General features: G+C 48.3%; 10 protein-coding genes; 6 read left to right on the top strand and 4 right to left on the bottom strand.

Moving 5' to 3' along the window:
- Nucleotides 1–125: 125 nt before the first annotated feature.
- Nucleotides 126–6,282, top strand: FFUJ_12090 (probable polyketide synthase; the record flags this gene model as incomplete). XM_023571063.1 has 4 exons in its annotated part: nt 126–1,255; nt 1,279–3,386; nt 3,509–3,771; nt 3,859–6,282. The coding sequence occupies 4 exons, from the start codon at nt 126–128 to the stop codon at nt 6,280–6,282; spliced, it is 5,925 nt and encodes a 1,974-aa protein (XP_023438074.1).
- A 570-nt stretch (nt 6,283–6,852) lies between these two features.
- On the top strand, nt 6,853–8,544 carry FFUJ_12091 (related to sugar transport protein STP1; the record flags this gene model as incomplete). XM_023571064.1 has 5 exons in its annotated part: nt 6,853–6,905; nt 6,976–7,517; nt 7,578–7,802; nt 7,858–8,019; nt 8,087–8,544. The coding sequence occupies 5 exons, from the start codon at nt 6,853–6,855 to the stop codon at nt 8,542–8,544; spliced, it is 1,440 nt and encodes a 479-aa protein (XP_023438075.1).
- Nucleotides 8,545–9,370: 826 nt separating this feature from the next.
- On the bottom strand, nt 9,371–10,513 carry FFUJ_12092 (uncharacterized protein; the record flags this gene model as incomplete). The annotated part of the gene is made up of 1 exon (XM_023571065.1): nt 9,371–10,513. One exon carries the CDS (start codon nt 10,511–10,513, stop codon nt 9,371–9,373), a length of 1,143 nt encoding a protein of 380 aa, XP_023438076.1.
- A 519-nt stretch (nt 10,514–11,032) lies between these two features.
- On the top strand, nt 11,033–11,895 carry FFUJ_12093 (related to peroxisomal short-chain alcohol dehydrogenase; the record flags this gene model as incomplete). XM_023571066.1 has 2 exons in its annotated part: nt 11,033–11,732; nt 11,840–11,895. The coding sequence occupies 2 exons, from the start codon at nt 11,033–11,035 to the stop codon at nt 11,893–11,895; spliced, it is 756 nt and encodes a 251-aa protein (XP_023438077.1).
- A 1,100-nt stretch (nt 11,896–12,995) lies between these two features.
- Nucleotides 12,996–13,878, top strand: FFUJ_12094 (uncharacterized protein; the record flags this gene model as incomplete). XM_023571067.1 has 3 exons in its annotated part: nt 12,996–13,395; nt 13,451–13,711; nt 13,832–13,878. 3 exons carry the CDS (start codon nt 12,996–12,998, stop codon nt 13,876–13,878), a joined length of 708 nt encoding a protein of 235 aa, XP_023438078.1.
- Nucleotides 13,879–14,127: 249 nt separating this feature from the next.
- Nucleotides 14,128–15,714, bottom strand: FFUJ_12095 (uncharacterized protein; the record flags this gene model as incomplete). Its single annotated transcript, XM_023571068.1, has 1 exon — nt 14,128–15,714. One exon carries the CDS (start codon nt 15,712–15,714, stop codon nt 14,128–14,130), a length of 1,587 nt encoding a protein of 528 aa, XP_023438151.1.
- Nucleotides 15,715–16,222: 508 nt separating this feature from the next.
- On the bottom strand, nt 16,223–18,959 carry FFUJ_12096 (probable alfa-L-rhamnosidase; the record flags this gene model as incomplete). XM_023571069.1 has 2 exons in its annotated part: nt 16,223–17,128; nt 17,181–18,959. The coding sequence occupies 2 exons, from the start codon at nt 18,957–18,959 to the stop codon at nt 16,223–16,225; spliced, it is 2,685 nt and encodes an 894-aa protein (XP_023438079.1).
- Nucleotides 18,960–19,753: 794 nt separating this feature from the next.
- FFUJ_12097 (uncharacterized protein) lies at nt 19,754–21,655 on the top strand (the record flags this gene model as incomplete). Its single annotated transcript, XM_023571070.1, has 1 exon — nt 19,754–21,655. The coding sequence occupies one exon, from the start codon at nt 19,754–19,756 to the stop codon at nt 21,653–21,655; it is 1,902 nt and encodes a 633-aa protein (XP_023438080.1).
- Nucleotides 21,656–21,709: 54 nt separating this feature from the next.
- Nucleotides 21,710–23,385, bottom strand: FFUJ_12098 (uncharacterized protein; the record flags this gene model as incomplete). XM_023571071.1 has 3 exons in its annotated part: nt 21,710–22,665; nt 22,723–23,188; nt 23,380–23,385. 3 exons carry the CDS (start codon nt 23,383–23,385, stop codon nt 21,710–21,712), a joined length of 1,428 nt encoding a protein of 475 aa, XP_023438152.1.
- Nucleotides 23,386–23,888: 503 nt separating this feature from the next.
- On the top strand, nt 23,889–25,445 carry FFUJ_12099 (probable beta-glucosidase; the record flags this gene model as incomplete). XM_023571072.1 has 2 exons in its annotated part: nt 23,889–25,263; nt 25,318–25,445. 2 exons carry the CDS (start codon nt 23,889–23,891, stop codon nt 25,443–25,445), a joined length of 1,503 nt encoding a protein of 500 aa, XP_023438081.1.
- Between the last annotated feature and the right edge of the window lie 246 nt (nt 25,446–25,691).

Below are 25,691 nucleotides of genomic sequence, written 5' to 3' on the forward strand. Positions count from 1 at the left end.
GCCAGAGACAAGAGACAAGAGGATCCTGGCAATTAATGATTAGTTCGCACATGATATAAAGAGAATGCCCGGGAAGTACCCCGTGGAGCCACCATGCGATGCCGACACGTCCGTCTGGCACCCACATGTTCGGCTCGATGTCTCACCGCCAATCATGCGAGCGCTGCCGGCAGCAGAAAGTCCGGTGTCTTCGAGACGCCACCTCTCAGAAGCCATCACCAGGCCAGCCTCTGCCGAAATGCTCCAAATGTGCAAAGGCAGACACTCATTCGAAGAGTGAAGGTGGTCCATTTGTGCTATCTGCAAACTCAGCGCAGTCCTTGGCTTCGAGGGCGTCGCAACTCTGCCATTACTTGGAAAGCAACCCTGAGACGGATCTGTGGCGTCTGTCATATACCCTCTTCCATCGTGCCAACTTCAGCTTCCGCGCAGCCTTCTCGGCGACAAGTGCACAGCAGCTCACCGAAAAGCTCAAGGCAGCGGTTCTAAACAAGACCTCTCGCACCACCAGCATCCCGGAGAATATGCCCCCACGCATCCTTGGTGTCTTCACAGGTCAAGGTGCTCAGTGGGCTACCATGGGTGCAAAACTTTATGAATCGTCAACTGTTTTCCGCAGCGCTTTCTCGCGTATGCAGGACAGTCTTGACGAACTGTCTGTCAAAGACGGACGTCCATCGTGGTCTCTCATTGAAGAACTCCGTGCCCTTCCTGCGACGTCACACATAGGTGAAGCAGCTGTATCACAGCCGATATGTACAGCTGTTCAAGTGGCCCTTGTCGACATGCTGTCTCCGGCTGGGGTACAGTTCTTGGGCGTTATGGGCCATTCATCCGGTGAAATTGCTGCTGCATATACGGCTGGTTACCTCAATACGCACGACGCTATTCGCATTGCCTACTTCCGCAGCCTCCACTCGAAGAGGGCTCAAGGACCTGACGGATGCAGCGGCAAGATGATGGCCGTGGGCATGTCTAATGACCAAGCTGCTGGCTTCTGCGCGGAGTCGAGAGGAACGATAAAAATTGCTTCCAGTAACTCGGCTCGCAGTTGCACTCTTGCGGGTGACGCTTCGGCTATTGACTCTGCCAAAGAGAGGCTTGACGCTGCTGGCACATTTGCGAGGGTCTTGCAGGTCGATACGGCCTATCACTCGCATCACATGCAGCCAGTCGCCCAGCCATATCTCGACTCGCTTCAAAAGGCATCAAGATTAACACAAAGCCCGGAAACAATGTTGTCTGGTATTCGAGCGTGTGGGAATCCAATGGACGCAGTCGCTCGTTTAGTGGCAAGGACGCTGAGTCACTGAAGGGCCAATACTGGGTTGACAACATGACCAATACAGTTCTTTTTAGTCAAGCTGTCCAGAGAGCTGTTAACGAAAGTTATGTGTTTGACTTTGCGCTGGAGGTTGGACCTCACCCTGCTCTAAAAGGCCCTGCTACTGAGACCATCAATAATATGACGGGCATTGGCCTTCTGTACTCGGGTGTGCTTAAGCGCGGTCAGCACGACGGGGAATCTTTCTTTGGTGCTTTGGGGCTCTTGTGGAAAACATTTTCACTCCAGAGTAGACGGTCCATCGTTAGTTTCAACGGCATTGAGCGAGCCTTTTCTCTGGGTGGAAAGAACAACAGGCTAGGTCTTCTCAAGGACCTACCATCTTATCCATTCGACCATGATACTGTATACTGGAAAAAATCTCGTCACTCCGCGATTGTACGTACACAGAACCAGAAGGGTCATCAGCTCCTAGGCTCTGCCTCTACCTTTGGTAGCGGGAAGCAGCGTGAGGTTCACTGGAAACAGGTCCTTCGTCTTGAAGAGATTCCCTGGTTATTTGGACACACTATTCAAGATGAGTACTTGTTTCCAGCAACGTGCTATGTCACAATGGCCTATGAGGCAGCCATTAGGCTTGTCTCCCCAGCGCAGGAGATTCAACTTGTTGAGCTACATGACATCGACGTCTTTCGTGCTCTGAGCCTCAAAGCTGACTCTCCTGGAACTGAGATTCTCTTTGCGGTACGCATTACAAGCCAATCAGACGGTGCGATTACGGCAAGCTGGTCTTGTTACAGCAACCCGGTTGATTTCGAACATGGCCAGAATCTTGGAGATATACCATTTCAAGCCGAATCCCATGTTGAAGGCTTCTTGCATATTGAGCTTGGTGCTCCCAGAGATAATATCCTGCCCGCCAGATCTGAGCCAATTCTGCCCTTGATTCCACTTGACGTCGAAGAGCTCTATGACACTCTGGCTGTCTTGGGCCATGGTTACAAGGAGCATTTCCAGACACCTAAAATGCTTCGCCGTTTGCATCACGCTGTTGTTAGTATGCCTGCGGGATGGAACGTGGCGAACTCATTGACCCGTTCCGATGTCAACCCTGCGGCCTTGGATACGGGTATCCGTGGGCTGCTGGCTGGTTATTCCTGCCCAGGAGACAGACGGCAACGTTCAGCCTACCTCCCAAGTCGCATTGACAGCATTCGGGTTAGCATGGCCGTTCCTACCGAAGACGGCGATGGCTCTACAGAACTGTTGGCAGATTCCTTTGTCACTCACGGCGATGCCAGCCGTATCAGCGGTGATATCAATGTCTTCAATCCTGAAAGTAACAAGACACATGTTCAGATCCGCGGAGTGCACTTATTGAATCTACCCGGCTCTCTCAGATCAAGCCGAGAAACCTATCATCAAGATATCTGGGAACGCGACGCTTTGTGTGGCATTGAACCTGATCGGAAGTCAGTCGTCTCAGACAATAGGACGCAAATCAGCAGTTTGGCCATGCGCCTGGTTCTATTCTACTGTCAGAAGGTTCTCAAAGAGCTTAAGCCGTTTGAGATCATGCTCATGGGAAAAGCCCGCAAGAACTTTTTGACATGGGTACAGAAAGTTCTCCTCCCCAGCGTGAGCGCTGGGGAGCACGAGGCCAACAAGGAGTGGCTTGATGGCAGTGAAGCAGAGTTGAACAAAGAGGCTGAGAGACTCAAGGTCGTGAACTTAGCCGACGTCGTACTCTTGGAGCGTCTTGGACGTAACCTAACATCCATCACCCGTGGTCTCACTGCAGGTGTCAAAGTAGCTGAGCAAGAAAACGCGCTTCACAGGTTTTACGCCGACATCTTTGGCTTCCGAGAAACCACTGCTGATGCAGCTGCCCTTGTTTCACAAATATGCCATCGTTATCCAGCTATGAAGATGATCGAAGTTGGTGCTGGGTTCGGCTCTGGCTTACGAGACGCGTTGATTAATGCTGCAGGCAAGCGCCGCCACACATCTTACACAGTTACCAATACTGTTGAGCCTTCTGATAATGACTCGAAGCTCATCTTCAAGCTTCTTGACATTGACAAGGCCCAGTTCAGCAAGGGTTTGTCGAAGCATCATACGATCTGGTCATCGCCACAACTTCATACTCTACCAAAGTCAGCCAAGAAACGGTGATCAATGCGAGAAAGCTGCTGCGCCCGGGCGGATTCCTTCTCCTTGTAGCTCTGACCAACGAATATCTTCCTGTTCGCTTCGTTCAGTCCCTGCTCCCAAGAACCTGGCTGGAGAAGGACGATTCACAGCCACAGATCATTAAGGTCTCCGAATGCGATGCTTTGCTGAAAGTGAACGGATTCTCGGGCGTTGATGTCACCTACACGCAGCATTTTTGCAGTGTTATGCTCTCGCAAGCTGTTGACGATGTTGTTCTTGCTGTGCGTGATCCAATTACTGCGACGCAGAAGATTGATCCAGAAATCTTGCTGGTACTAGATCCATCGCCTAGCACGATTGTTGAAAACCTCGCTTCTTAACTAGAAGACAGGCTTGCCTCATTTGCTACAGTGCGGAAGGTCTCGGGCCTTGAAAACATCAACGTTGCCCCAGAGGCCATTATTCTGAATCTCTGTGATCTCGATACCCCAGTCTTCCAGGAGATGAGCGAGCTACGCTTTAAGGGTCTGCAAGAGATAATGCGCCAAGCGAGCGTCCTCCTCAGGGTTACAGAGGGTGCCAGAGGTGGAGCTAAGCCTGTGAATACTATGGTGCTTGGATGGGGACGATCTGCACGCCTAGAGTCGTCTACTATGAAGCTTCAAATCTTGGACATTGAGCAGGAGTCACACACTGTAGATCCTGACATCATTTGCAAGCTATTACTCAATCTTTGTGGTAGTAGCCCAGATGATAAGGACATACTCTTTACAATGGAGCCAGAGTTGATATTGAAAGACAGCGCCATTTATATTCCAAGAATCTGGCCAGTTGACGGCCTCAACGAGCTCGCCGATACGAGATACAAAGACGTGTACGTGGAAACTTCTACAACGAATCCTTTTGCAGCGCTCGATGAGCGTGGGATCCTTGCAATTGCACGGCCTTATGGACATACTCCAGCCAGGAATCTGGAAATGCTAGCCTCTTCTGTGCATGGCTTCCGTTTCCAAGGTGAAGAGAATATAAAGCAGCTCTGTATCTCCAGGATTGTTGCAGGCGAAGCATCACTTACCCTCTCAGACGAGGACTCGTTTGAGATTCTTTGGCAGTACGAGAAAGGCAATGGAGGTGTCCTGTACCCTCATCAGCTACAATCCCTGATAACATCGGCAATTGCCGAGGCTACTCTTCTTGGCCTTTCGGGTCACGTTTGGATTCATGTCGCACCTGCGTGGCTGCAAAAAGGACTAGATCTTGCGGCCTCACGACGTGATGATATCCAGTTGTTCAACACAACATCTGATCGAGAGATAGTCACAGGGAACTCCAACTTCCTCCATCCTTTCGCTACCGAGCGTGACCTTGTTCTGATAAAGCCGAAAGACATTGCGGCATTCGTTTGCTTGGAAGATTCGCAGCAGGATCACAACTTGGTCGGCTTAGTTCACAGCATCTGGCCTAGTATTCGCATTGAGCTGCCAGTTTTGTCATTGAACAGTTTCGACGGAGTCGTCTTCAACCGGCTCAGCAAGGCCATGTTCGTTGACCTTCTGAAGTGGAATCTCAGCAGTGGCACTCTTGTTTCTAAGAATTTAGTAGAAGGAGCCGTTATCCCCGTTGAACATATCTCCAAGAAGTCCCCATCATCCATCTTGCCAACAAGCGTCCTCGACAGAACGACGACGACAACCATCACGGCCAAGCTCCTTCCGCCAAATCACGATGGTATTTTCTCCAGTGACAAGACCTATCTTCTCCTTGGCCTCGCCGGTGATTTCGGTATATCAATTACATTGTGGATGTTTGATAGCGGGGCTCGCCATGTTGTGCTGGCGTCTCGAAACCCTGTTGTTCTTCAACCGGTGGTGGATCATGTTGTCGCAACTCATGGTGCTACTTTACGCTTCATGGCTATTGATATCTGCGACGAAGGCTCACTATCAGCTGCGTGGACCGAGATTCATGTATCGATGCCCCCTGTTGGCGGTATAATGAACGGCGCGATGCTAATGCGAGATCAACTATTTGCAGACCAGCCGTGGTCGGACTTTTCAGCTGTCATGGGCCCCAAGGTCAGAGGAACGCAGAACCTTGTTGCGCTCCTTGACAGAGAAGTCGCACCAGAGCAGCTAGACTTCGTTGTCTTCCTCTCTTCTGCAGTTGCGGTTGCTGGAAACGCGGGCCAGACTGCATATGGCTCATCGAATTGGTTTATGCAAGGCACAGCTAGCAACATGCGACAACGTGGTTACCCCGGCTGTGTTGTCCACATCGGAGGTGTCAGTGGACTGGGCTATGTTCAGCGACATGAGAAGCGCAAGATGCTTGAAGACTCATTGTATTGGCTTATGTCTCCTGTCAGTGAAACCGATCTACACGATATGTTGGCTGAGGTTATTGCGGGCGACCGGCATGATCTCATTACAGGTATTCGTGGTGATATCCGGACCTACACATGGCGAGAACAACCGCGATTATGGCATTACCTCCAGTCCGAGGACGACAGCAATGATGAAACTACCAAAGAAGGCAGCAGTGCATCTCTCAAAATCCAGCTTGCTTCATCTGTTGCTGATCCAGATGCTTGCCTCGACCTCCTCCTTGGTGGCTTTACATCGGCATTATGTGGAATGTTGCATATGAAGGTAGAGGAGCTTGACACCAATGTCCCTGTTGCTAGTATTGGTATTGATTCACTTGTGGCTGTCAGGGTCAGAGAATGGTTTATGCAGCAAGTTGGTGTAGAGGTGTCTGTTTTAAAGGTCATGTCTTTAAATACTCCTTTACTTGCTTTGTGTAAGGATGTTTTGGCTATATGGAGGAAACAGGTAAAAGCTTAAGATAGCTTCTTTTTTTTAATTATGTGTTCATTTTGTAGTTAAAGTTTGGTTTTGTTGGTCTGTCTTAGCCCTTTGTCTATCGAGGTTTTGTGCCAAACTCAACTTGCCAAGTCACCCAAACCTAAGCCGCGAAGACCGCTTTGTAATATTATACAGCATATGAACCTCTCCTGTATTTTTTTTGCTGAAATGTAATGATAGACAGTTTCTCTCGGGGCCCAAGCATCGCGGTGATGTTCCTCCGACGTTTCGGCTATGTTCCGCCGACTCACAGATGCAGCCTTCTACACCAGGCCAACCTCGTAGCTTTCTAAGCGACATCGCTGCATGTACATCCGACCCCGCCCTCAATCCGGGGTCATGCAGGACAAAAGACTTGATCTAACTTCCCCACAGTCTAAGGATAAGGTACGCATAAAAGACATCGTTCTTCCCCGGATCAGCAACCCCATGTTCCACAAATATCCAGGCTCCTGGTGCTTAAACCCGTCGGCGTCAACAGACAGAACAACTTGACAAGGAATATCATTCGCCCCCTTAAGCAACAATCGGCATCATTGAAAGGTCAAGATGTTAGGCATGGACATTACGACATACTCTTCCCTGGTTATTGCGATCGGCGGGTACGTTTGACCATCCCATCAGTCCTTGCTCTAGGCTCAGCCGGCTAATGTCTCACGTTCCACTATTTAGGCTTGTCTATGGTGTTGACACAGGCATCGTCGCGACAACCATCGCCCATGACTCTTTCAAAACATACATGTACGGCTCTCTCGATGCCAGGCCCCAACTTACTGGTGCCATCGTCTCAACTTACTATGCCGGCAACTGCATCGGCTCTCTGACTTCTGGTGCCATAATGGACAGATGGGGTCGCAAGATTCTTGTTATGATTGCCACTCTTTGTGCCATTATCGGCACTGCGATCCAAACTGCTTCAGTTAATGTTGGAATGATGATTGCGGGTCGTATTATTGCCGGGCTTGCCACTGGATCCTTACTGACCATTGTACCCGTTTATATTGCCGAGCTCGCGCCCCCGGAGAACCGAGCTTACTTGGTGGCACTCAAAGGTCTGCTCACTGGCATTGGCTATCTCGTTGCGAACTGGATCGGCTATGCTGGCTCGTATGCTAAGGGCGATGTGCAGTGGAGAGTCCCTCTAGCTATGCAGATTCCTCCGTCTGCTCTCCTCCTTGTTCTTACTGTCTTTCTTCCCGACTCCCCTCGGTGGCGTAAGTGTTCAGATAATCAACCTACCAGACGCATGGCCTCATTACTAACTAACTCCGAAGTTGTTGCAAAGGAGCGCCACGAAGATGCACAAAGAGTCATTACGATGCTCCACGCCAAGAAAGGAGAGGAGTTCATTCAACGTGAAATGTTGGAGATCCGAGGGCAGCTTGCGCTGGAACAAGCCCAACGGACGAGTGCAAGCTGGGTTGAACTCTTCACTCTCCGCTATGCCAAGCGACTCTTGCTTGCCTGTTTCATCCTCAACATGACTAAACTCTCTGGTGGTATGTTGAGACCCTGCTTGTGTCAACGGGATTATCAGTCTCATTATATATATAGGAGGCGTGATTCAAAACTACCAATCTCTGTTCTATGCTGGCCTTGGATTCGAAGGAAGAACGGTTCTCCTTATAAGCGGCTGTTATGGCTCTATGGGAGTCATCGGTCAGGTCATTAACATGGCGTTTGTATCTGACAAGTGGCCACGTAAGCGAACAATGTGTAAGCGCTCCTAAATTAAGGTCTCGCCACTTTCTGCTCTCAGGAAATCTAACTTCTTGGAACTTAGGGCTTGGTTCTCTTGTTCTAACAACTTTCCTGGTTCTCCTCACCATCATGTCCCGATTCTACAGCGATGGTAGCCATCTCGCTGGAGCCGCAGCTGGGGTCGCGTTCATTTTCCTATACTCGGCCTGCTATGCGATCTTCTTCAACAGCACCGTGTGGGTTGTTGTCTCTGAGATCTTCCCACAGCATCTCCGCGGGAATGGCAATGCCTTCGCTGTCTTTTCCATGTCTGTGACAAATATTTGGCTTTCCCAGATTACCCCATACGCATTTGAGGCTACTGCCTGGCAGTTCTACTTTGTCTTCATCGCTCTAAACCTGGCTGCCGCTGTTGTCTACTGGGTTTGGCTACCTGAAACAAATCAATTGACCCTGGAAGAGATTGCTGGGGCATTTGGAGACGAGGTTGTTAAATCTGACAAGCTTGACCATGACCACAAAGAGAATATTAGTAAATAAGGTTATCTGATTATCAGGGCGTGCGCTTCAAATTAAAGAAGTACTTTAATTATGATAGCAACTCCTAAGAATAACTTACCCCTTACTTATTATCTCAAAAGGCTGTAATGACGGCGAATTGGTTGCTTAGATCGGGGGCGCTCGTGTCCGTATCCGATTTAATCAGTTCTGGGGTATGGATCTTATTCTTGGTATCGTTGTTTTGATTTTGGTTTGCTAATATTTGAGTAGTCGAGAAATATGGAAGCTGCAGGAGTCGATTCCAAAAACTACCAAAGAGGCCAAAGAGTGACACTCAACTTATGCGAAATATTTGAGCTATCGCGAATAGCATGGCTGGTCCAATATTGACGATGCATTGTTGGATAGATGCTGATTGATTGATGGTTAAATGATGCTAAATGATGCTGCTTGAAAAAGGGGACCGGCCATTCGGTTAATAGTTAGTCCGATGGCTCCTACGCGAATTGTGATGGTCGGTGATGTAATTGGTCAAATTTCTGGTATGAGAAGCGCTATAAATAGCAACCCCACTAATGATCTATGCGGTTCTTATAGGGTAAGTTTTGCTTCCTTAAAGTAAACGTTAAGCCAAGGATTAATATGTCATGAATTGGGGGGTCTCCAGTAAATTGAATTATGAGGAACTTCACTTATGTTAAATTTGAAAGAGTCCAACATTGGCTCCGGTTGCTTAGTCAGCTGTTAAGCAATGCCGGGATTCTTCCAAGCTTTAAGTGACTTTTTTGAAAAAAAAAGTAAGAAATAAGGCTGATCAAACCGCAATAAAATTAAAACTTCTCTTTGGATTACCGAAGACATAGGTTTAAGGCTTGAGACCAAATTGTTCAAGTAGCCTGTCCCCAACCCAACGACAACAATCGTCTATTCCAGTGGTAAGCGCCATCATAATAACACCAAGTTCGTCCATTTCTTCTGGTTTCGCCATGGCCATATCCGTTTCCCAATGAGCGAAGCGTATAGGCAATGATTGACATTTACCAACAGCAGATTCCCACTCAAACCTCGAAGTGGCGGACCAAAGAGCCCTTTGACCAAAAAACGATAGCACCGGAAATTCATGGTGAGCATCGTCCCAGCCGTTCTTCAGGAATGAATACAACCCATGCAGGCTGTATCCTATTATAACAGTGCGTCTCAGGCTCTCAGCAAGACACCAGCCCTCCCAGGCATCAGAACCTGGCGTCATCAATTGACTGCTCATGATTTGTGTCGAGTCTTCAACACTTTTCATACGCTGTTGTAGGCGCCGAATGCTGCTGACAAAGAAGGTCTCCACATTCTCAGCATTTGCTCTTTGCCGAATGTCTCCATCCAGCAAGCGAACTATCTGTAGTAGAATAAATGCCTGAACCGAAGATAATAAATCGACGTCAGAGTCGGCCAGTTGTGTAAGGTCAATCAACTCATCAGCATATTGCTGAATAGTACTGTAAATCAGCTGCTGATTCGTCTCACACTTTCTCTCATAAAGCGCACAAATGGCAAATATTCTTGTAATTGGCGGGGGCAGATATTTTTCGACAACTCTTCTATGAATGAAAGGCACCTGACCGTGAAGAACCAACTGCTTGGGGTATGACTTGAACCGCTCAATGGTGTATACGATACGACGTTGGTATTTTTCGCCTGCCAAAACACTCTTCTCAGCCGTGTCGTGCGGATTCAATAAGTCAGGTACTAAGAAGTCATTGAGATTTGTCATTGCTTCCTGCCAATCCAAGTCATAGTCTGGGAAAGGCGGCAAGGCGAGGTTATCAGCATCGAAGGTTATATCAGATGCAATACTCGCACTTTGTGACTCTGTTTGAGATTCGTCCACTGTGGTTCCTGCGATTTCTTGAGGAAGAGCTTTTGAACTTCGCGCTAGGGTTCGTCGTGTCGAGGGACGTGGATAAAGGCATTCAAGTGATCGGACACGACAACGGTAACATATGGGAACTGCCATGTCGCATCGTCTTTTTGACTTGATGCATGCAGCGCATGCTTGGCGATAAGGAGGTGGCATGGGAATCAGAAGAAGTCGCTGTCTTCTAATTGAACTCACTGCTTACAATGATGAGGGGAAGTTGTTGTGAGGGGATCTCTACTTCCGCACTTTGGGGCTCTCTAATTGGTCTCGCTTATTTTTGGCTTCCGCTGGTTAATCTGTGGGTACACTTCATGCTCCACTTCCATTCCCACCCGCCAATTAAATAATTGATCTTGATCTTGTGAGGCGGAAGTAAAAATGACGGAAGTAAGCTCCGCAGAGGCATAAGGTAAGCACCCTCATGTTTTTGCTGGCGATTATGTTAGAAATCAATAATGTTCAATTAATGGACCTGGTTGGTTCAAACATCTTACTCTCTAGGTATAAATATGAATTGCTGCTTCTGTTGCCGGTCTCCTGTCACGAATTTCTACATCTCATCTCGAACAACACATCTCCAAAGATACATCTCCAACATTCAATATCATTGTAGCCATGGCTACTTTCAAGCTAGACTTTGTTCCAACATACCACCATGATACCTACGACGCAATCTCTGAAACAGACCCCGAACTATCCTGCGAGGGAAAGGTCGTCTTTGTTACAGGCGGCGGTCGAGGAATTGGTCGTGAAATCGCAAAGTCCTTCGCCGTCGCTGGAGTTAAAGGCATATTTATCATTGGAAGGACTGGTACAGAGTTACTCAGTGCTGTAGAAGAGATCAAAAGTGTCTCTACGGGCACTCCAGTACCAGTTCATCATGCCGAAGCCGATGTCACTGATAGAGCGGCTGTTGCATCTGCCTTTAAGCAGGCTATTGCAGCATTCGGCCACATCGATGTACTCATCCAGAACGCAGGATATCTAGATGCCCATCGCTCGCTGCTGGACTCTGATCTCGATGACTACTGGAAGACGTTTGAGGTCAATGTCAAAGGAGGCCTACTTGTAACCCAGCAGTTCCTGAAGCAAAGCAAGCCCGGTGACACGATTATCAATATCGGATCTGGAGCAGGGCATTTGCCCCCCATCCCGGGCTACTCTGCGTATTCTTCATCAAAGCTTGCATTCGCAAAGGTAATAGAATCTGTCCAGTTGGAAAACCCTCATCTTCGCGTTTTCAGCATCAATCCCGGGGCCATTGCCACAGAGATGCAGAAGAAGTCGGGTGATATTGCCACAGTGGACAGCATTCGTAAGTGAATTATCCCCGAATTTCGAGTTCTTGGGTTAACATTCTTAGGGCTCCCAGCGTCGTATTGCGTCTGGTTGGCTACTTCGAAAGAGGCTGATTGTCTGAAGGGCAGGTTTCTTTGGACCAATTGGGACGTCACAGAGCTGCTGCAGCGGAAGGATGAAATAGAGAAGCAGAAACTTCTAACTCATGGCCTTCTTGGCCTGTAATTGCCTTGAGCATCAGCCTAACACTATATAAATATAGTAATCTGAATTATATTTTCACGACCATCTACCTATCCAAGGGAATGGCTGGATGCCATGGCGCGCTCAGCACTGCGGGAGGGTCGCCGTGCTTGACTATTTATCTAACCTATACTGTCCCGTCGAATTGGGTGATGGTGATACAAAGTAGGCTGAATATCGAATGGGATAATTACGAGGGAGGCCAGGGACGGGGGCCCAGTATATGCGGCAGCTGCAATGAGCTCTATAGTGGCTAACATTACTGGGATTGTCAGTTAGTGGCTTCGAGGGAGGAAAGCCAGCAACCTATAGCATTAGCCATGCGTTGAACTTTGGCCAGGCCAACGATATCTTGTGTTACAGTACCACGATAAATAAGTCTGGCTTGCCTTATTGTCTCCCGCACTACTCAATCAATTCAGACAGTATTTGATAAGTAACCCTATGAGTCATTTGCTCAACTAGGCCAAGGATGGGGTTAATAAGATTGAAAAAGATGGTCAGCGCTTAAGACGTGGTTTAATTGGTGGTGTCGCCGAGACGTAGTGATCGGCCGGCTCCTGGATTTCAGCTGGCAAGGATTAAGTGTGACAGGCGCTTAATGGTTTTCGAGTGTACAACTGAGGTTCTTACTTCTCTCTTATGCCACCCTCTTTAGACGTTCGTTTTCAATTTCTTCCCTCTCCTATAATATGAAAACACTCATTCTGACCTTTTCGCCTTAAGACGATACCGAGCTGATCCTCCGTCGTCCTAACTTTCGGAAGCGCAATGACTCCAAAGAGGCCAAGAGTGAGGATACAGCAATTGAGACCGCAATCGAGGATGAAGTTGTGAAATTGGATGATGACAAATCTGAAGATGGCCAACCCACAGAAGGTCAAACACATGTTCTTGAAGTGTATTCCGATCGGTCCTCTTCGGTACACAACACCTGAAAGCACCGAAAGCCTCTGACGAGAACGGCCTCTTTGTTGAAATCCCTTTCCGGGTCTCATCAGCACACCTCATACTGTCATCCCCTGTTTTCAAAGCTATGCTCGACGGCCCCTTTAGCGAAGGTATCCGCAGCAACGATAATTTCTTTGAGGTCAAGGCTTTTGAATGGAATGCAGAGGCGCTGGTAATTCTTCTGGATATCATCCACGGGCATCATCGATGTCTTCCAAAGGACGTCGAGCTTGATATTCTCATTGAGCTTGCGATGCTATGCGATTATTATCGGTGCGAAGAGATCGTGGAAGTCTTTGCAGAGCGGTGGATAGCGGCATTTGGGGAAGATAAGCCGCCGTATGAAGATGAAGCCACTATGAACTGGATCTTTATCGCTTGGGTTTTTCAGAAAGGAAAGCTGTTCACCAGCATGGTAGCTGCGACGCTGCAGCATAGGAAGATCCCTATGTACACAGACCTGCCATTGCCAAGTACTATCGTTGGTATGTTTCTCTATTAAGTTGTCTACGCATAGTAAGGCGACTAACCAGATTGCAGAAAAGGTGGAAGCTCAGCGTGTGAAGTTTATTAATGAAGTCCTAAATAATCTCTATGGTCTCCAGGAGTCACTCTTGGTCACCAACGATGACTGCAAGCGGGAATGTGCATTAATGCTTCTGGGCTCACTTATGAAGCAGATGCGTGAAGCCGGACTTGAAATCCTGGAGCCCAACGACTTGTCATCAACAGTCCGCAGCGTCGTGGAACTGAGAAGATTTGTATCGGGGCTCGAAACCCCTGTCTGGCATCTTGCTGGGGGTACGGTGGTCCACTCAAGCATGATTGTTCTCTCAAGGATAAGACAAAGCCGTGGATGGATGATATGGCGAAGACCTACATGGACGGGTTTCGGTTCCAGGACTTTAACGGCGCTTTTAGTTCTAAGGGCGTTCATGACTAAAGAGGACCTTGGGAAGATGAAATAGCTTGGCAGGTTGTATGGAATATTCAGAAATCTTTAGAAAGACTCCCCTGCCAGCTTTTCTATTACTAAGTAAGCCATACAACATACTACTGGCTAGTCAGTTTCTTTAATATGTCTTGCACAGCTTGCTTTACCTTTCTGATTAGTAATATCTACTAAGCGCCTATAGGCTTTCTCTCATTCAATGGTCGCTTTTGCTATATGTATAACAGAGCCACCATATTGTGTCTCTGAGAATGCGCTCAATGGCTTACCATCTCGCTCCCTCACTTCCATTATTATATTTGAACGGCAATTCGAATGTTGGTCCAAAGCTGCAAACGCTCCTGAGACCCTCCATGTCCTTTTCACGTTCCTGTCTTGTTTGAACTGACTCCAGAACCTCAGCGAGCTCCTCTCGAACGGTCTCCTGCTCGCCGGCCTGCTGGGAGCCATGTAAGTCAGAATGCATCCCCTCATGCGCCGATAACGTCTTTTCTTCGGTGGCCTCTTCATGCCACTCTGTTGCTTGCCTTATCTTTGCCATCTCAAATGCCACAGCGGCATCAATCCGTTCCTTAAAATCCTTGTCCTGTTGCTCTTCTCCAATCATAGCAAAGTGGCTCCTGCGGTAGACCCCGAGAGCACTCAATAAGAAAGCGACAACCTCCCACCCAAATAAGATTGGCAAAGCGTATCGAAGCTGTGGATTACAACCACCCGACCAGATGTGAGTAAGCACCTGATAGACCTCATGGGCCGGGAATGCATAGCCAACTCTGTAGAATGCCGGGTTGAGATCGAATGGCAGTAACAAAGAGGTGACGTTCAATATGATCCATGAGACGAGGGCCATGGGGATAAATGGAGGCGGTAGCCAAATGGTAAAAAGGTCCAGCGTGAGAAAGTTGACATGGGCAAAGAGCCATATGGTAGCCCATGACAAGACAAACTGATTGCCGTTTACATCCCAATCCGCCTTGAAAGCCCAGATAGCACCTACAACGCAAAGCGACCCAATGAACGTGTAAATGAGAGATAGTATAAGCCGGACCACAATGATGCGATGCGCCTTGACGTGGGTATAGAGTTTGAATTGAGCGTAGAGGCCGTTGATCGTACCAAGATAGCAAAATTCTTCAATCATGATCAAGATAATGACCACAGTGTTGTAAATCGCCCTCGATCCTTGAGATGTTGGCTGAATGTTTATAGATTGGAGCTTCCATGGTTCGGCCAGGACAGCCAGGGCGGTCTTGCCGGACACAGACTGGATGTTGCCTGTCCCATTTCCCGTACTGTATCGCACCCTGGCCACTTCGGATAGTAGACGAAGATTTGTCGAGATCGCGGCATCTACGATGGGCGCATATACAGCCTCGTTCCACACATAGCCCATTACATCCGAGTTGTTATATCCTGGGGCTGTGACGTCCCCTTCCAATGCCTGTTGGAGCTTATCTGAAGATCCCTTGTTGACAAAGAAAGCTCCCCAGTACCTTGTCTTGCAAACCGCTTCTAGGAGATCGTTTTTGGTGGGGAAGTCAGAGGCTGGCTTTTCAATTAGGGACGGATAGTCTTTTCCTTGAAGAACTGAGTATGCACCCCTCACAGCCTGACCGATTGCACCCTCATCGTAGTCAACAAAGACGATTCGAAGATTATGCGTATGGTTCGACTGCTGGTAGAGGGAGCCCAGTATATAGCAAAAGAGTCCAAGGAACAGTAGTTGCAGGTAGAGAAAGTTGCTACCCGCTGCCTTGAACCATGCAACCCTGGCCTTCCTTACAACCAAGTCATTTCGTGGCAAGTGGCCAGTGAAGGCCTTGGGGTATAGCGACTCAATTGACGATAGCATTCTCCCTAGGCAGTGACTTTCATCCGTGTATAAATTTGCAATAGTGTCGCTGTTTTCTTGTCAGAAGATGGGCCCTTAAAATTCAGAAAACACTCAACTTCGCAATTTGACATAATGTCATCAACAGTCATCATGTGTAAGTGTATGTCAGCACTAAGGCTAAAAGAGACATCGTGGTTCAGCTAAGCAAGCTTGCTGACAAAGCTCTATTCGTGAGCTCCAGGGCCAGTCCAAAAAACATCTAGCTAATCCAAGGCAATGCGAAACTCTTAAAAAGGTCAGGTTCTGGACAAATACGATTCTGACAAGCCGTTGGATACCTTTCCAAAAAACCATCTAGCATGAGGCTTATGGGGCTTGCGGACACTATCTGATTAGTGGCCCTAACTACCTACTCCAGGCAACAAAACCGCGGGAGTGTGCTAAGCTTTATAGACACAGATTCTCGCTTAATACAACCCTTTGAAGTACTATAGACTAGTCAAACCATAACTTTTGAGATACTTCCTTATGACTTTGGTGGTAGCGGTGAGACAGGCCACTCATAATCTCTTCTAAAGTGTGATCTAAAAGTCCATTCACCACAACCAACCTCCTTTACCTCTTCTTTTTCCAAGCCAGGAAGTATAATCTCAGCGACAGTGTTTGGCGGAACCGTAGTTTCGATAGTAAACTCCTCGGTGTCCCCGTCAATAACCCTCGTTTCCCACTCAAAACAGATCGTACCTTGAGGGGAAACATGCGACGCAGCAGCTCGAGAAAAGGTGGCGCCGATAGCTGGGGAAATACGAACTCTCCTCCATCCAGGCTCAAGCCTCTGCAGCCCGGCGACTCTCTCATACATGAACTTGGCTATAGCGCCAAAGGCATAGTGGTTAAATGAGGTCATTTCTCCTGGGTTGATAGAACCGTCAGGCAACATACTGTCCCACCTCTCCCAGACTGTAGTCGCACCCATGGTTACTGGGTATAGCCAAGATGGACAGCCTTTCTCGAGAAGCATCGCATACGCAACTTGGATGTGGCCGGTAGATGCAAGGGCTTCACAAAGAAATGGCGTGGCGGCAAATCCTGTGCTGACTTTGAACTCGTTCTTACGTACGAGCTCCACAAGCCGATCTCCAGCTCGTACTCGTTGTGCTGGGTCAAGGAGGTCAAGACAAATAGCTAGTGCATACGTAGCTTGGGAATCTGAGGTGATGCGTCCCCGTGGTGTGACATATTCTTGCTGGAATTCGATTCGCGTTGTGTGGTAGTCCTCTTTGAATCTCTGCTGCTCATCCTTCCGCCCCAACACGCCACATATCTTGCTCATGAGATCTAGACTTTGTAGCAAAAACATATTTGACACCATCTTTGCGTCTGTTGCGCCTTTCCATGGCTGATCTGGTGGAGCTGCCGGGTCAAGCCAGTCCTGTTCTAATTATCAGCACTATAAAACTTAGAAGTCATTCTTCAGAACTTACGCCGAGTTGAAAGGGTTTTGGATCCCATAGTCCTGAAGCCTGTCGAGGGAGAACCTTCATCCACTTCATCATGCTATCATATTGCTGAACTAGGATACTCTCATCTCCGCTCTCTTGATAAAGGGTCCAGGGTGCTATAATCGTGACATCATGCCAAATGGCGCATGGTACTCTTCTACACCAGATCGGATCTGGGAGAGTGGCATTAGGGCTGACCATTGGAGGAACGCCATCAAGAACATCCTGGTCAAATGCAAGATCGATTAGCCAGTTCTTCAATATGCCAAAGCAGTCATAAATAAGGCACCCTGTAGGGCCAAAGAGAGACAGATCTCCAGTCCAGCCGAGTCGTTCATCTCTCTGAGGACAATCAGTCGGCACTGAAAGGAAGTTGCCTCTCATACCCCAGACGATATTCCGATATAGTTGATTTAGCAGTGGGTCTGAGCAAGAGAAGTAACCAGCGGATTTCATGTCAGTGTGACACACAACAGCTTCGATACAGGACATATCAAAGCAACCGGGCCAGTTGTCAACCTGAGCGTACCGAAATCCATGGAAAGTGAATCGTGGTTCCAAGCATAGCTCTGTCGGCGAATATTTGAGTGTTATCTCGTCCTTCGCTTGGCATATTCTCAAAGGCCGAGTACAAAGCTCTTCGTTCTCCATGACTTCGGCATGTTGGAGGGTAATCTTGTGTCCATCCGATCCTCTGATGCCTGATAGACGTAGATATCCAACGAGATTCTGACCAAAGTCAAGGACCCTTTTCCCACTTGGTGTCGTGATCTCTTTGACAGGAGATATGGTTCCGATCCGACGCCCTGGTTCTGCAAAGCCTGCAACGAGCTCTGTTGATACAGGTGGGAATCTCAGCGTTTGTGCATCTGTCCATCCTCTCGGCCTTTCTTGATCCATCACCGATGACCAATTTAGCACCTCCATTGTCATGTCATATTTCTCTCCATCATATATCTCCGCCAAGCGAGTTGGGCCTTGTATAACCTTCCACGAACCATCGCTCTCTATTATGCATCTTTGACCATCTTCGTAAGTAACTTCCAACTGCGCAAGAAGAGCAGTATGAGGACCCCATATGTTTCTGTGTCCGCCTTCAAACCCAATACGGCCACAAAACCATCCCTCTGCAACTCTGATTCCAATACAATTCGTACCGTTGATTAGGTGCGAAAGAACATCATAACTCTGGTACTGGAGTCGTCCATAATAAGATGTCCATCCTGGAGCGAGGAAATAATCACCGACGCGTTGCCCATTGATCTCAGCTTCATAAACTCCTTGCGCGGTGACATAGAGTCGTGCTTTGACAGGCGAGTTGCGAAGAGCAAATTGCCTGCGGAACAAGTTTTCAGGGCTAGCTTCTGTCGTTTCTGAAGCCCATGGGGCGGCGATGCGTTCGCAGGTCCAATCTGACCGATGCAATAGCCCTACTTCAAGATGGGCAGGCTTACTCCAGGGACTCTTTTCCTCCTGCTCATCCCAAACTCGAACACGAATTGATACATGCTCACGAGACTGAAGAGGTTCTCTAAATGGCCATAGAATAAGGATATTTTCCTGGGATTGTTGACTTGTAGTCAATACATCGTGGACCTCTTGGCTAGGACCGTACTTGGTCAACTCGATCTCGTATCCATTTTGTGCACTGCGAGTGTCGTGTTGTGCGATCTTCCAAGAGATTCGCGGCGTGGACTCTTGAACCCCGAGAGTATTGGGAGCCTGATAATGCTCGAAGCGAACATCAGTTACTGACAACATGATGAACAGCCTGTGAAATTCTTCAAACAAATTGCTGTCCTCCGCAGATGAAGCCGGCAAGTATAATTCGTTTCGCTGTAATTTATCCCGAAAAACGAATTCATAGATGAGCAGCTACCTTGTTCACGTTAGTCGGCACCCATTACCCAATATCGTCGGAAAACCCATCGTAAAACACCTCGTAGACTAGAGTCACCGCAATCACGCGTCAAATCGTTGTACCCACTTTGACTGCTCACTGGTGCATGACTACCTTGAGTACAGTACACTGGCCAATGGGGGTTCAATTGGTACGCGGCTTCGCTTCTAAACGCGGATCTCCTCAACCCTACTCCGCACACCATGTTAGCTAACGTTAGTTCACGGACCTGTCTACCTTTACAGATATTCCGACAGCATTTCCGACGTGGAATGTTTGTTGTTGTTGTCAGCTTGACTTAACTCTCAGCATGGCTCCGTCAACACCACAATGCCCCCCATGTATTATATTCCCCACGGGGATGAGGAAAATCTGGGGAAGCATCGCACTGTTGGGACCTGAGATGTACTCCAGGTTCTGCTTAGGTTAGACTACTCCGACACTTCCCCCCAATGTTGAAGCAAATCGTCACCCACCGTAGGTGCACATGAAGAATACTCGTACACCAAATATTATCCGAGGATACAGAATTGCTCAACCTTTGAGCCAAGTCAGTGACTATAAAGTCAGTGACTCAGAACCACTTTTTGCGGTCATCACAAGTCAATCAAACATTACTTTGACTCGCATTGGTTGCAATCCACACCAACAAAACATGCCGATCTGCCCGATCTCCCTCATCGCATTGGGTGCCACTCTGTTGGCACCTACTGTTTCAGGACAGTACTCGCCTCATTTTCCAGAACCCCCCAACCCGGAGTCCATCGAGATTGTCGAGCTCCCTTTGCCTCCTGTCGTTTCAATCAATGCTACAGGAGCTTGTACCGCCAAAATCAACCCCCGAGGGACTGGCTGTATCGGTGTAGATACTGGAGGAGAGCAGGACTTCCAGTCAGGAGACTTCACGCCTGATGGGAAGCACATCGTGGCCAATGTGGTCTTCATCGGTGCCCCTGCAGCTCCAGACCCTGCGAGCATATATGACGGCGAGCATTTGATCCTTATCACCACTGATGGTACCAACTTTCCTAATGGTGATCCATGGAAGTGTATCACTTGTGGTGTCCCGTCAAAGAATGCTCCTTGGCTCGATCCCCAGAGAGACTATCCTCATGTCTTTCGAAGCGGTGATAAGGCGCTGTGGGGTCATAACATCATCTCCTGTGGCGGACATTCGTTGGCTAGTGATGGTTGTACTCCGAACAACACTCACATCTATCCAATTCACTGGACAGTGACCGCTGATGGGAGTGGAAAAGGCGATTCTCCTCGAGAGATGCGCCTCCATCCCGACGATGAGCACATGGGCTGGAGCTCCTTCACTAATACTGGAGGCCAGTATACTTACTTTGGCCGACTGGAGTTTAATGCCGATCCAAAGGCTGGGGAGCCTCTTGTTCCTCGATACGACTTGGTTGATGTGAACATTCTCGTCGACAAAAATGGCAAACCTCCCATGTACGTCGAAGGCGAGAAATTAACTATCAACCATGATGCGATTACTTCCGGCGAGCTACGTGGCTTCAGTGGCTCGGGCGATGAGATTCTGTACATCGGATCACCCGTGGAAGCCAACAACATCGATGTCATGGCCGTCCATCTTACCACTGGTGCTATCCGACGCCTCACCAGTCATCCCGATTACACTGACCCAATTACCATGTCTCACGATAATCAGTGGATTGTTGCTATGGACACACGTGTTGTAGGTCGCCAGATGTTCATGTCTGGTATGAGATGGATCCCTCCTATTATCGATTACCTCGTTGTTGCCATCGCTTCTTCAACGCGCAATAACGGGCCACGAAGATTCTTTCAGCCGATCCTCATCAGTCATGACGGAGATAGTGGAAACTATTTCGGTCAGCAGGTTAATGCGGACGGCGACGGAAGCGATGGGAGCGTCAATGATCCCAACTGGAATGGCAGAGCTGACCCCGCTGTGTCTCCTGACAGCACAATGATTGCATACTGGCAAGCTCTTGTGGTCTCTCCTTCTTGCGGCGGTACCAATCCGCTCCCGTGCCCAGTTTCCACTGCCCAAGGAGGTCGTAACTACCGAGTCATGCTTGCCCGTCGTACGTCTTTGAAGCCTTCCAAGCCAGCACCTGTCTTCAAAGCTCCCGACTTTATCCCTTGGGCGAAACCGTTTCCTGCTGGTAGTACATCACCAAAGCAGTATGAGATCCCAGCCGGTAACTATACACTAGAGGGTCAACTGTCAGGCATTGCCGAGGTTTCATTCATTGAAGACCCCGACACTGGGGTCATCCAAACTATCTCGGCTTCCTACAGTAACTATTCCGATCACACAGGCTACATCATTGACGGGTATGAGAAGGTTTCTAAGTGGAAGTTACTTCCTAATGTCTGGAAAGACCGAGTGGAATGGTTCTCCAACATCACGCAAACTGGAGTCGTAGACGGTACTAAGGTCACAAGTGAGGACGGGTTTGAACTTGAGATTGATGTTTCGGTGAATATCATGGAGACGAACGGAACATTGACAACGATCCTCAATGGGATCGAGTACGTGCAACCTGCTGCTGGAACCTAAGCTAAGTAGAGGAAGGTCTTTTACTTCGACAACAAGTGGTCTATAGTGATAGGATTATATATCCAAGAGATCCCTTAGGGGGTCAAATTCGCCCAGCGCCCGATGCCCATATGTCCAAATTGCATCCCTATCTTTAATGTCCTGCGTGAACCCTAACAAGAATTGAAGCATCCAAGCATCTAAACGGAATGAATCGTCTTTGCTTCGAAGACAGGCGTTATGGAAATGCTGCAGCCGGCTAATTGACATATGGTTCATAGGCCAGTAGTTGTTCATCGATGAAATCATTTCAAAGTTTGTCTCCAACCGCGTCTTCGCAGCCATGATCTCGTCATCGTCTATACCGAAGAGAAGTGTATGGATCTGAACCGTTGAAGCCAAGCATAGAATATGGCCAGCAAGTGGATACAAAACGACAGTATCTGGCCGCCATTTCGCTTCATAAATGAGGTCGCACAAGTTTGTTGCGTGCTGTTTACATCGTTGGGCGAACCCTTGCCTACTTTCATCGCCTGCATCCTGTTCTTGAGCAGATTGAAGGTTTTGATAGAATAAGAGCTGACCAGCGTGATTATAGTTGATATGTAGTGTGATAAAAATAGCACCAAAGCCCTCATCAGCCCAGTAGATCACATTTTCCTCGGAATAGCGAAGTCTTGGGGGTAAGTTGTCAGCCCACTCATCAAGGCTGTGGCGAAGTTGATGATCACAACTTTCGCTCACTGAGTGTTCATCTTGTGTATCTACTACCCGGGAGTTGAGAAAGACAATGATGTCGTAAAGTAAGAGATTGAGCCGGATCATCTGGGCGACCAAAGAGTGCGGATCGAAGTTGCAAATGGGGGATGAACCAGGCGACGAGTCATATTGTATCTCTGGCATGTTGTAGGTCAATGAGGCAAATCGGCCCTCATCCATGGGCAACGGGACGGTGTTTCGTGGTTTTATATACCTAGGGAGAGACTGAGTTGCGCTTGACCATGTCTCAGTTGTAATGAGTGACCACCATACTGCGTAAAAGAGTAAGTACAGCACCTCACGTTCGGGTCAGAGTCAGTCAAAGTTACCTCTTCTGTTAATCTCCTGCTCTAGAACTGACTCGGTTGGTAGGTTTGGTAGGTCTAACAGCATGGCCATGCGTGAAGCTATTGCTTGATATACCGACTCGGCCCTAGAATCTCCCTCAACTGACGCGTTTGCTGCGAGCAACATGCAAGCTTGGATACTTATCAATGAAGTATCCTCCAGATCAAGCAATCTCTTACATTCATCCCGGTACGGTCGTCCTCTATCCCATGGTGTAATAGACGCAAATACGGGATGTGTCGAATATCGCGCCGACAGACCTGCGACACCAAAGAATAGAATCTTTGGGATAGAAGAGTCCTTTACCTGCGCTATGAATGTTGCACGATGGAATATGTTGTGAAACGTAATGTGCATGTATCGGAAATAGAGACTTGCCAACTCCTCGGCCAGAGCTGCATCAGGAACGACCAGTGAAGAGACACGACGAGGTCTTCCATCATCTACCTGATTTCCAAGTGACTCATAGTGCTTTTCCAAGGGGGACAGGGTTATTCGTGACTCCAACACAGTCGAGGCGTCTTTTGATGCAGAAATTGCAACTTAGACCTGGTCGAGACCGGTCACACTTTTTCCGCCGATCGCTAGAGGGCTTGATGTCAGATTAGATTTGTAAACAAAGAGACAGTGAGACGTACCGACATGCTACACAGGCTGATAACGGTCTCATTTCGATTGCTTAATGGGTCATTTGCTGTGGGTTAAGAAATGAGGAATTGCTCCCGTGCATTTTCATCTCATTCTGGGATCTAACCCCACAGTATCATGAGACGGGCCGTATCCACTATAATCCGACGAGTTTTCCGACGGAGACATGGAGAAAAGAGTGCGCTAGCAACTTGATGTGGGGACTCTATCTTGCTATTTCAAAATCCGCCAGGTTCTCCGACGGGAACTCTACTTACCCTATGGCATGCAGCGCGAAGGCAATAATTCCATGACGGATAGATGTTAGTCAAGCGGGGGTTGTGCTAATACGCTTTCTTAAGATACAGAACTGGTATTCTACTGGAACCTCTAGGTCAGGCTTGTAAACACGCCGGCCTCGACAGAGCAAGCCTTTTTCTTCAGGCCGAAGCAAACCACACTCAATCAACACTACCTTTTTTCACATTTTCGTTATCTTCTCTCTTACCATCCAATTACAATGTCAAAAGAGGCTTCTATGTTCCAGGCTGGTGACTTGGTCACCAGCTCAGGTACAACCGACGATCTGACTGTCCAAGAGCTCCCACTGCCAACAGACTTTCGCTGGGGTACCGCCACTGCAGCATATCAGGTCGAAGGGGGCGCAAACCAAGATGGCAAAGGCCAATCCATCTGGGATACCTACACACATCTCGAGCCCCCGCGAACCAATAACGGAGAGACTGGTGATGTAGCATGCGACCACTACAATCGAGTGCCCGAGGACATTGAGCTTATGAAGGCTTGCGGCGTTGACGTTTATCGCTTCTCACTATCATGGACACGTATCATTCCGCTCGGAGGCCGCAACGATCCTATCAACGAGAAGGGAATAGCTTTCTATAACGATCTCATCGACCGATTGCTGGCGCACGGGATTGAGCCTGTGGTGACATTATATCATTGGGATGCACCACAGACTCTTTACGGTCGTTACAAGGCTTTTCTTAATACCGAGGAGTTTGCTGCCGACTTTTGCAACTATGCGCGATTATGCTTTGAGCGTTTTGGTGATCGTGTCAAGAAATGGATCACATTCAACGAGCCATACATCATCTCCATCTTTGGCCACGTCAACGGTACACTTGCCCCAGGCCATCGTGCAGAAGACGGTTTCGACACCAAGAATGAGCCATGGCGCGTCGGCCATACGCTGATCATATCGCATGCTGTTGCTGTTCAGCTCTATGCGAAGGAGTTCAAGCCTGCGCAACAGGGGGAGATCTCTATCGTGCTGAATAGCCATTTCTACGAGCCATACTCCGATACCCAAGCCGATATGGATGCGGCGCAACGAAGACTTGAGTTCTATGTCGGATGGTTTGGCGATCCCATTTTCCTTGGAGAAGATTATCCCGTCTCGATGCGAAACTACCTAGGTGACAGAATCCCCCATTTCAGCATTGAGGAGCGCAACCTCCTTCGAGCGACAGCTCGTCTTAATACCTTCTATGGCATGAACCATTACTCGACAAAGTTCGCCCGCGCTCTCCCCGATCTTCCCTCCGAAGACGACTGGACAGGCAATATTGAGGAGGGAGCAGTCAACGGAGCAGGACAGGAAATAGGGCCCGTATCCCAGTTCCAATGGCTCCGTGTCGCACCCAATGGCTTCCGTAAGTTGTTGAACTGGGTCTGGAATCGATACCATCTTCCTATCATCGTCACGGAAAACGGATGCCCATGCCCTGGAGAACAAGATCTAAAGGTAGCAATTGACGACCAGTTTCGCCAGAGATATTTCGGTTTGTATCTGGATGCTATCTCGCGAGCTGTATATGACGACGGCATTCCCGTTAAAGGCTACTACGTTTGGACGCTCATGGATAACTTTGGTATGCTACTCTTTCTTTACGTCGATCGCAAGACCCACTAACAAACGCTTTCAGAATGGTCAGCTGGATATCAGCCGAAATTCGGTATTGTTCATGTTGACTTTGAAAATGGCCTGACCCGCACTCCCAAGAACTCGGCAACATACCTACGTGAGACTTTCCAGAGAAGGAGGCAGAACTAGGATAGACATAGACGCGTATAGACCCCTTTATGATAGAACAGAGTAGAAGCACAAATGCCTTAAATTTGGGCATAACCTAGCAACACGAACCTACTCGAGTTGAAGATAGTGCATAAATTGAAACTCATGTATTTCATCAATTCACCCCTAATAATGTTGTTTGGAGAGCTCGGTTAGCTTTATGTCCACAGAATGTAATAAGGCAAAAGCCGCATCTGAAACGTCCAACAGATACCGAGGTGACCA

Source organism: Fusarium fujikuroi, chromosome FFUJ_chr11 (assembly GCF_900079805.1).
Source record: "Fusarium fujikuroi IMI 58289 draft genome, chromosome FFUJ_chr11".
Taxonomy (NCBI): domain Eukaryota; kingdom Fungi; phylum Ascomycota; class Sordariomycetes; order Hypocreales; family Nectriaceae; genus Fusarium; species Fusarium fujikuroi.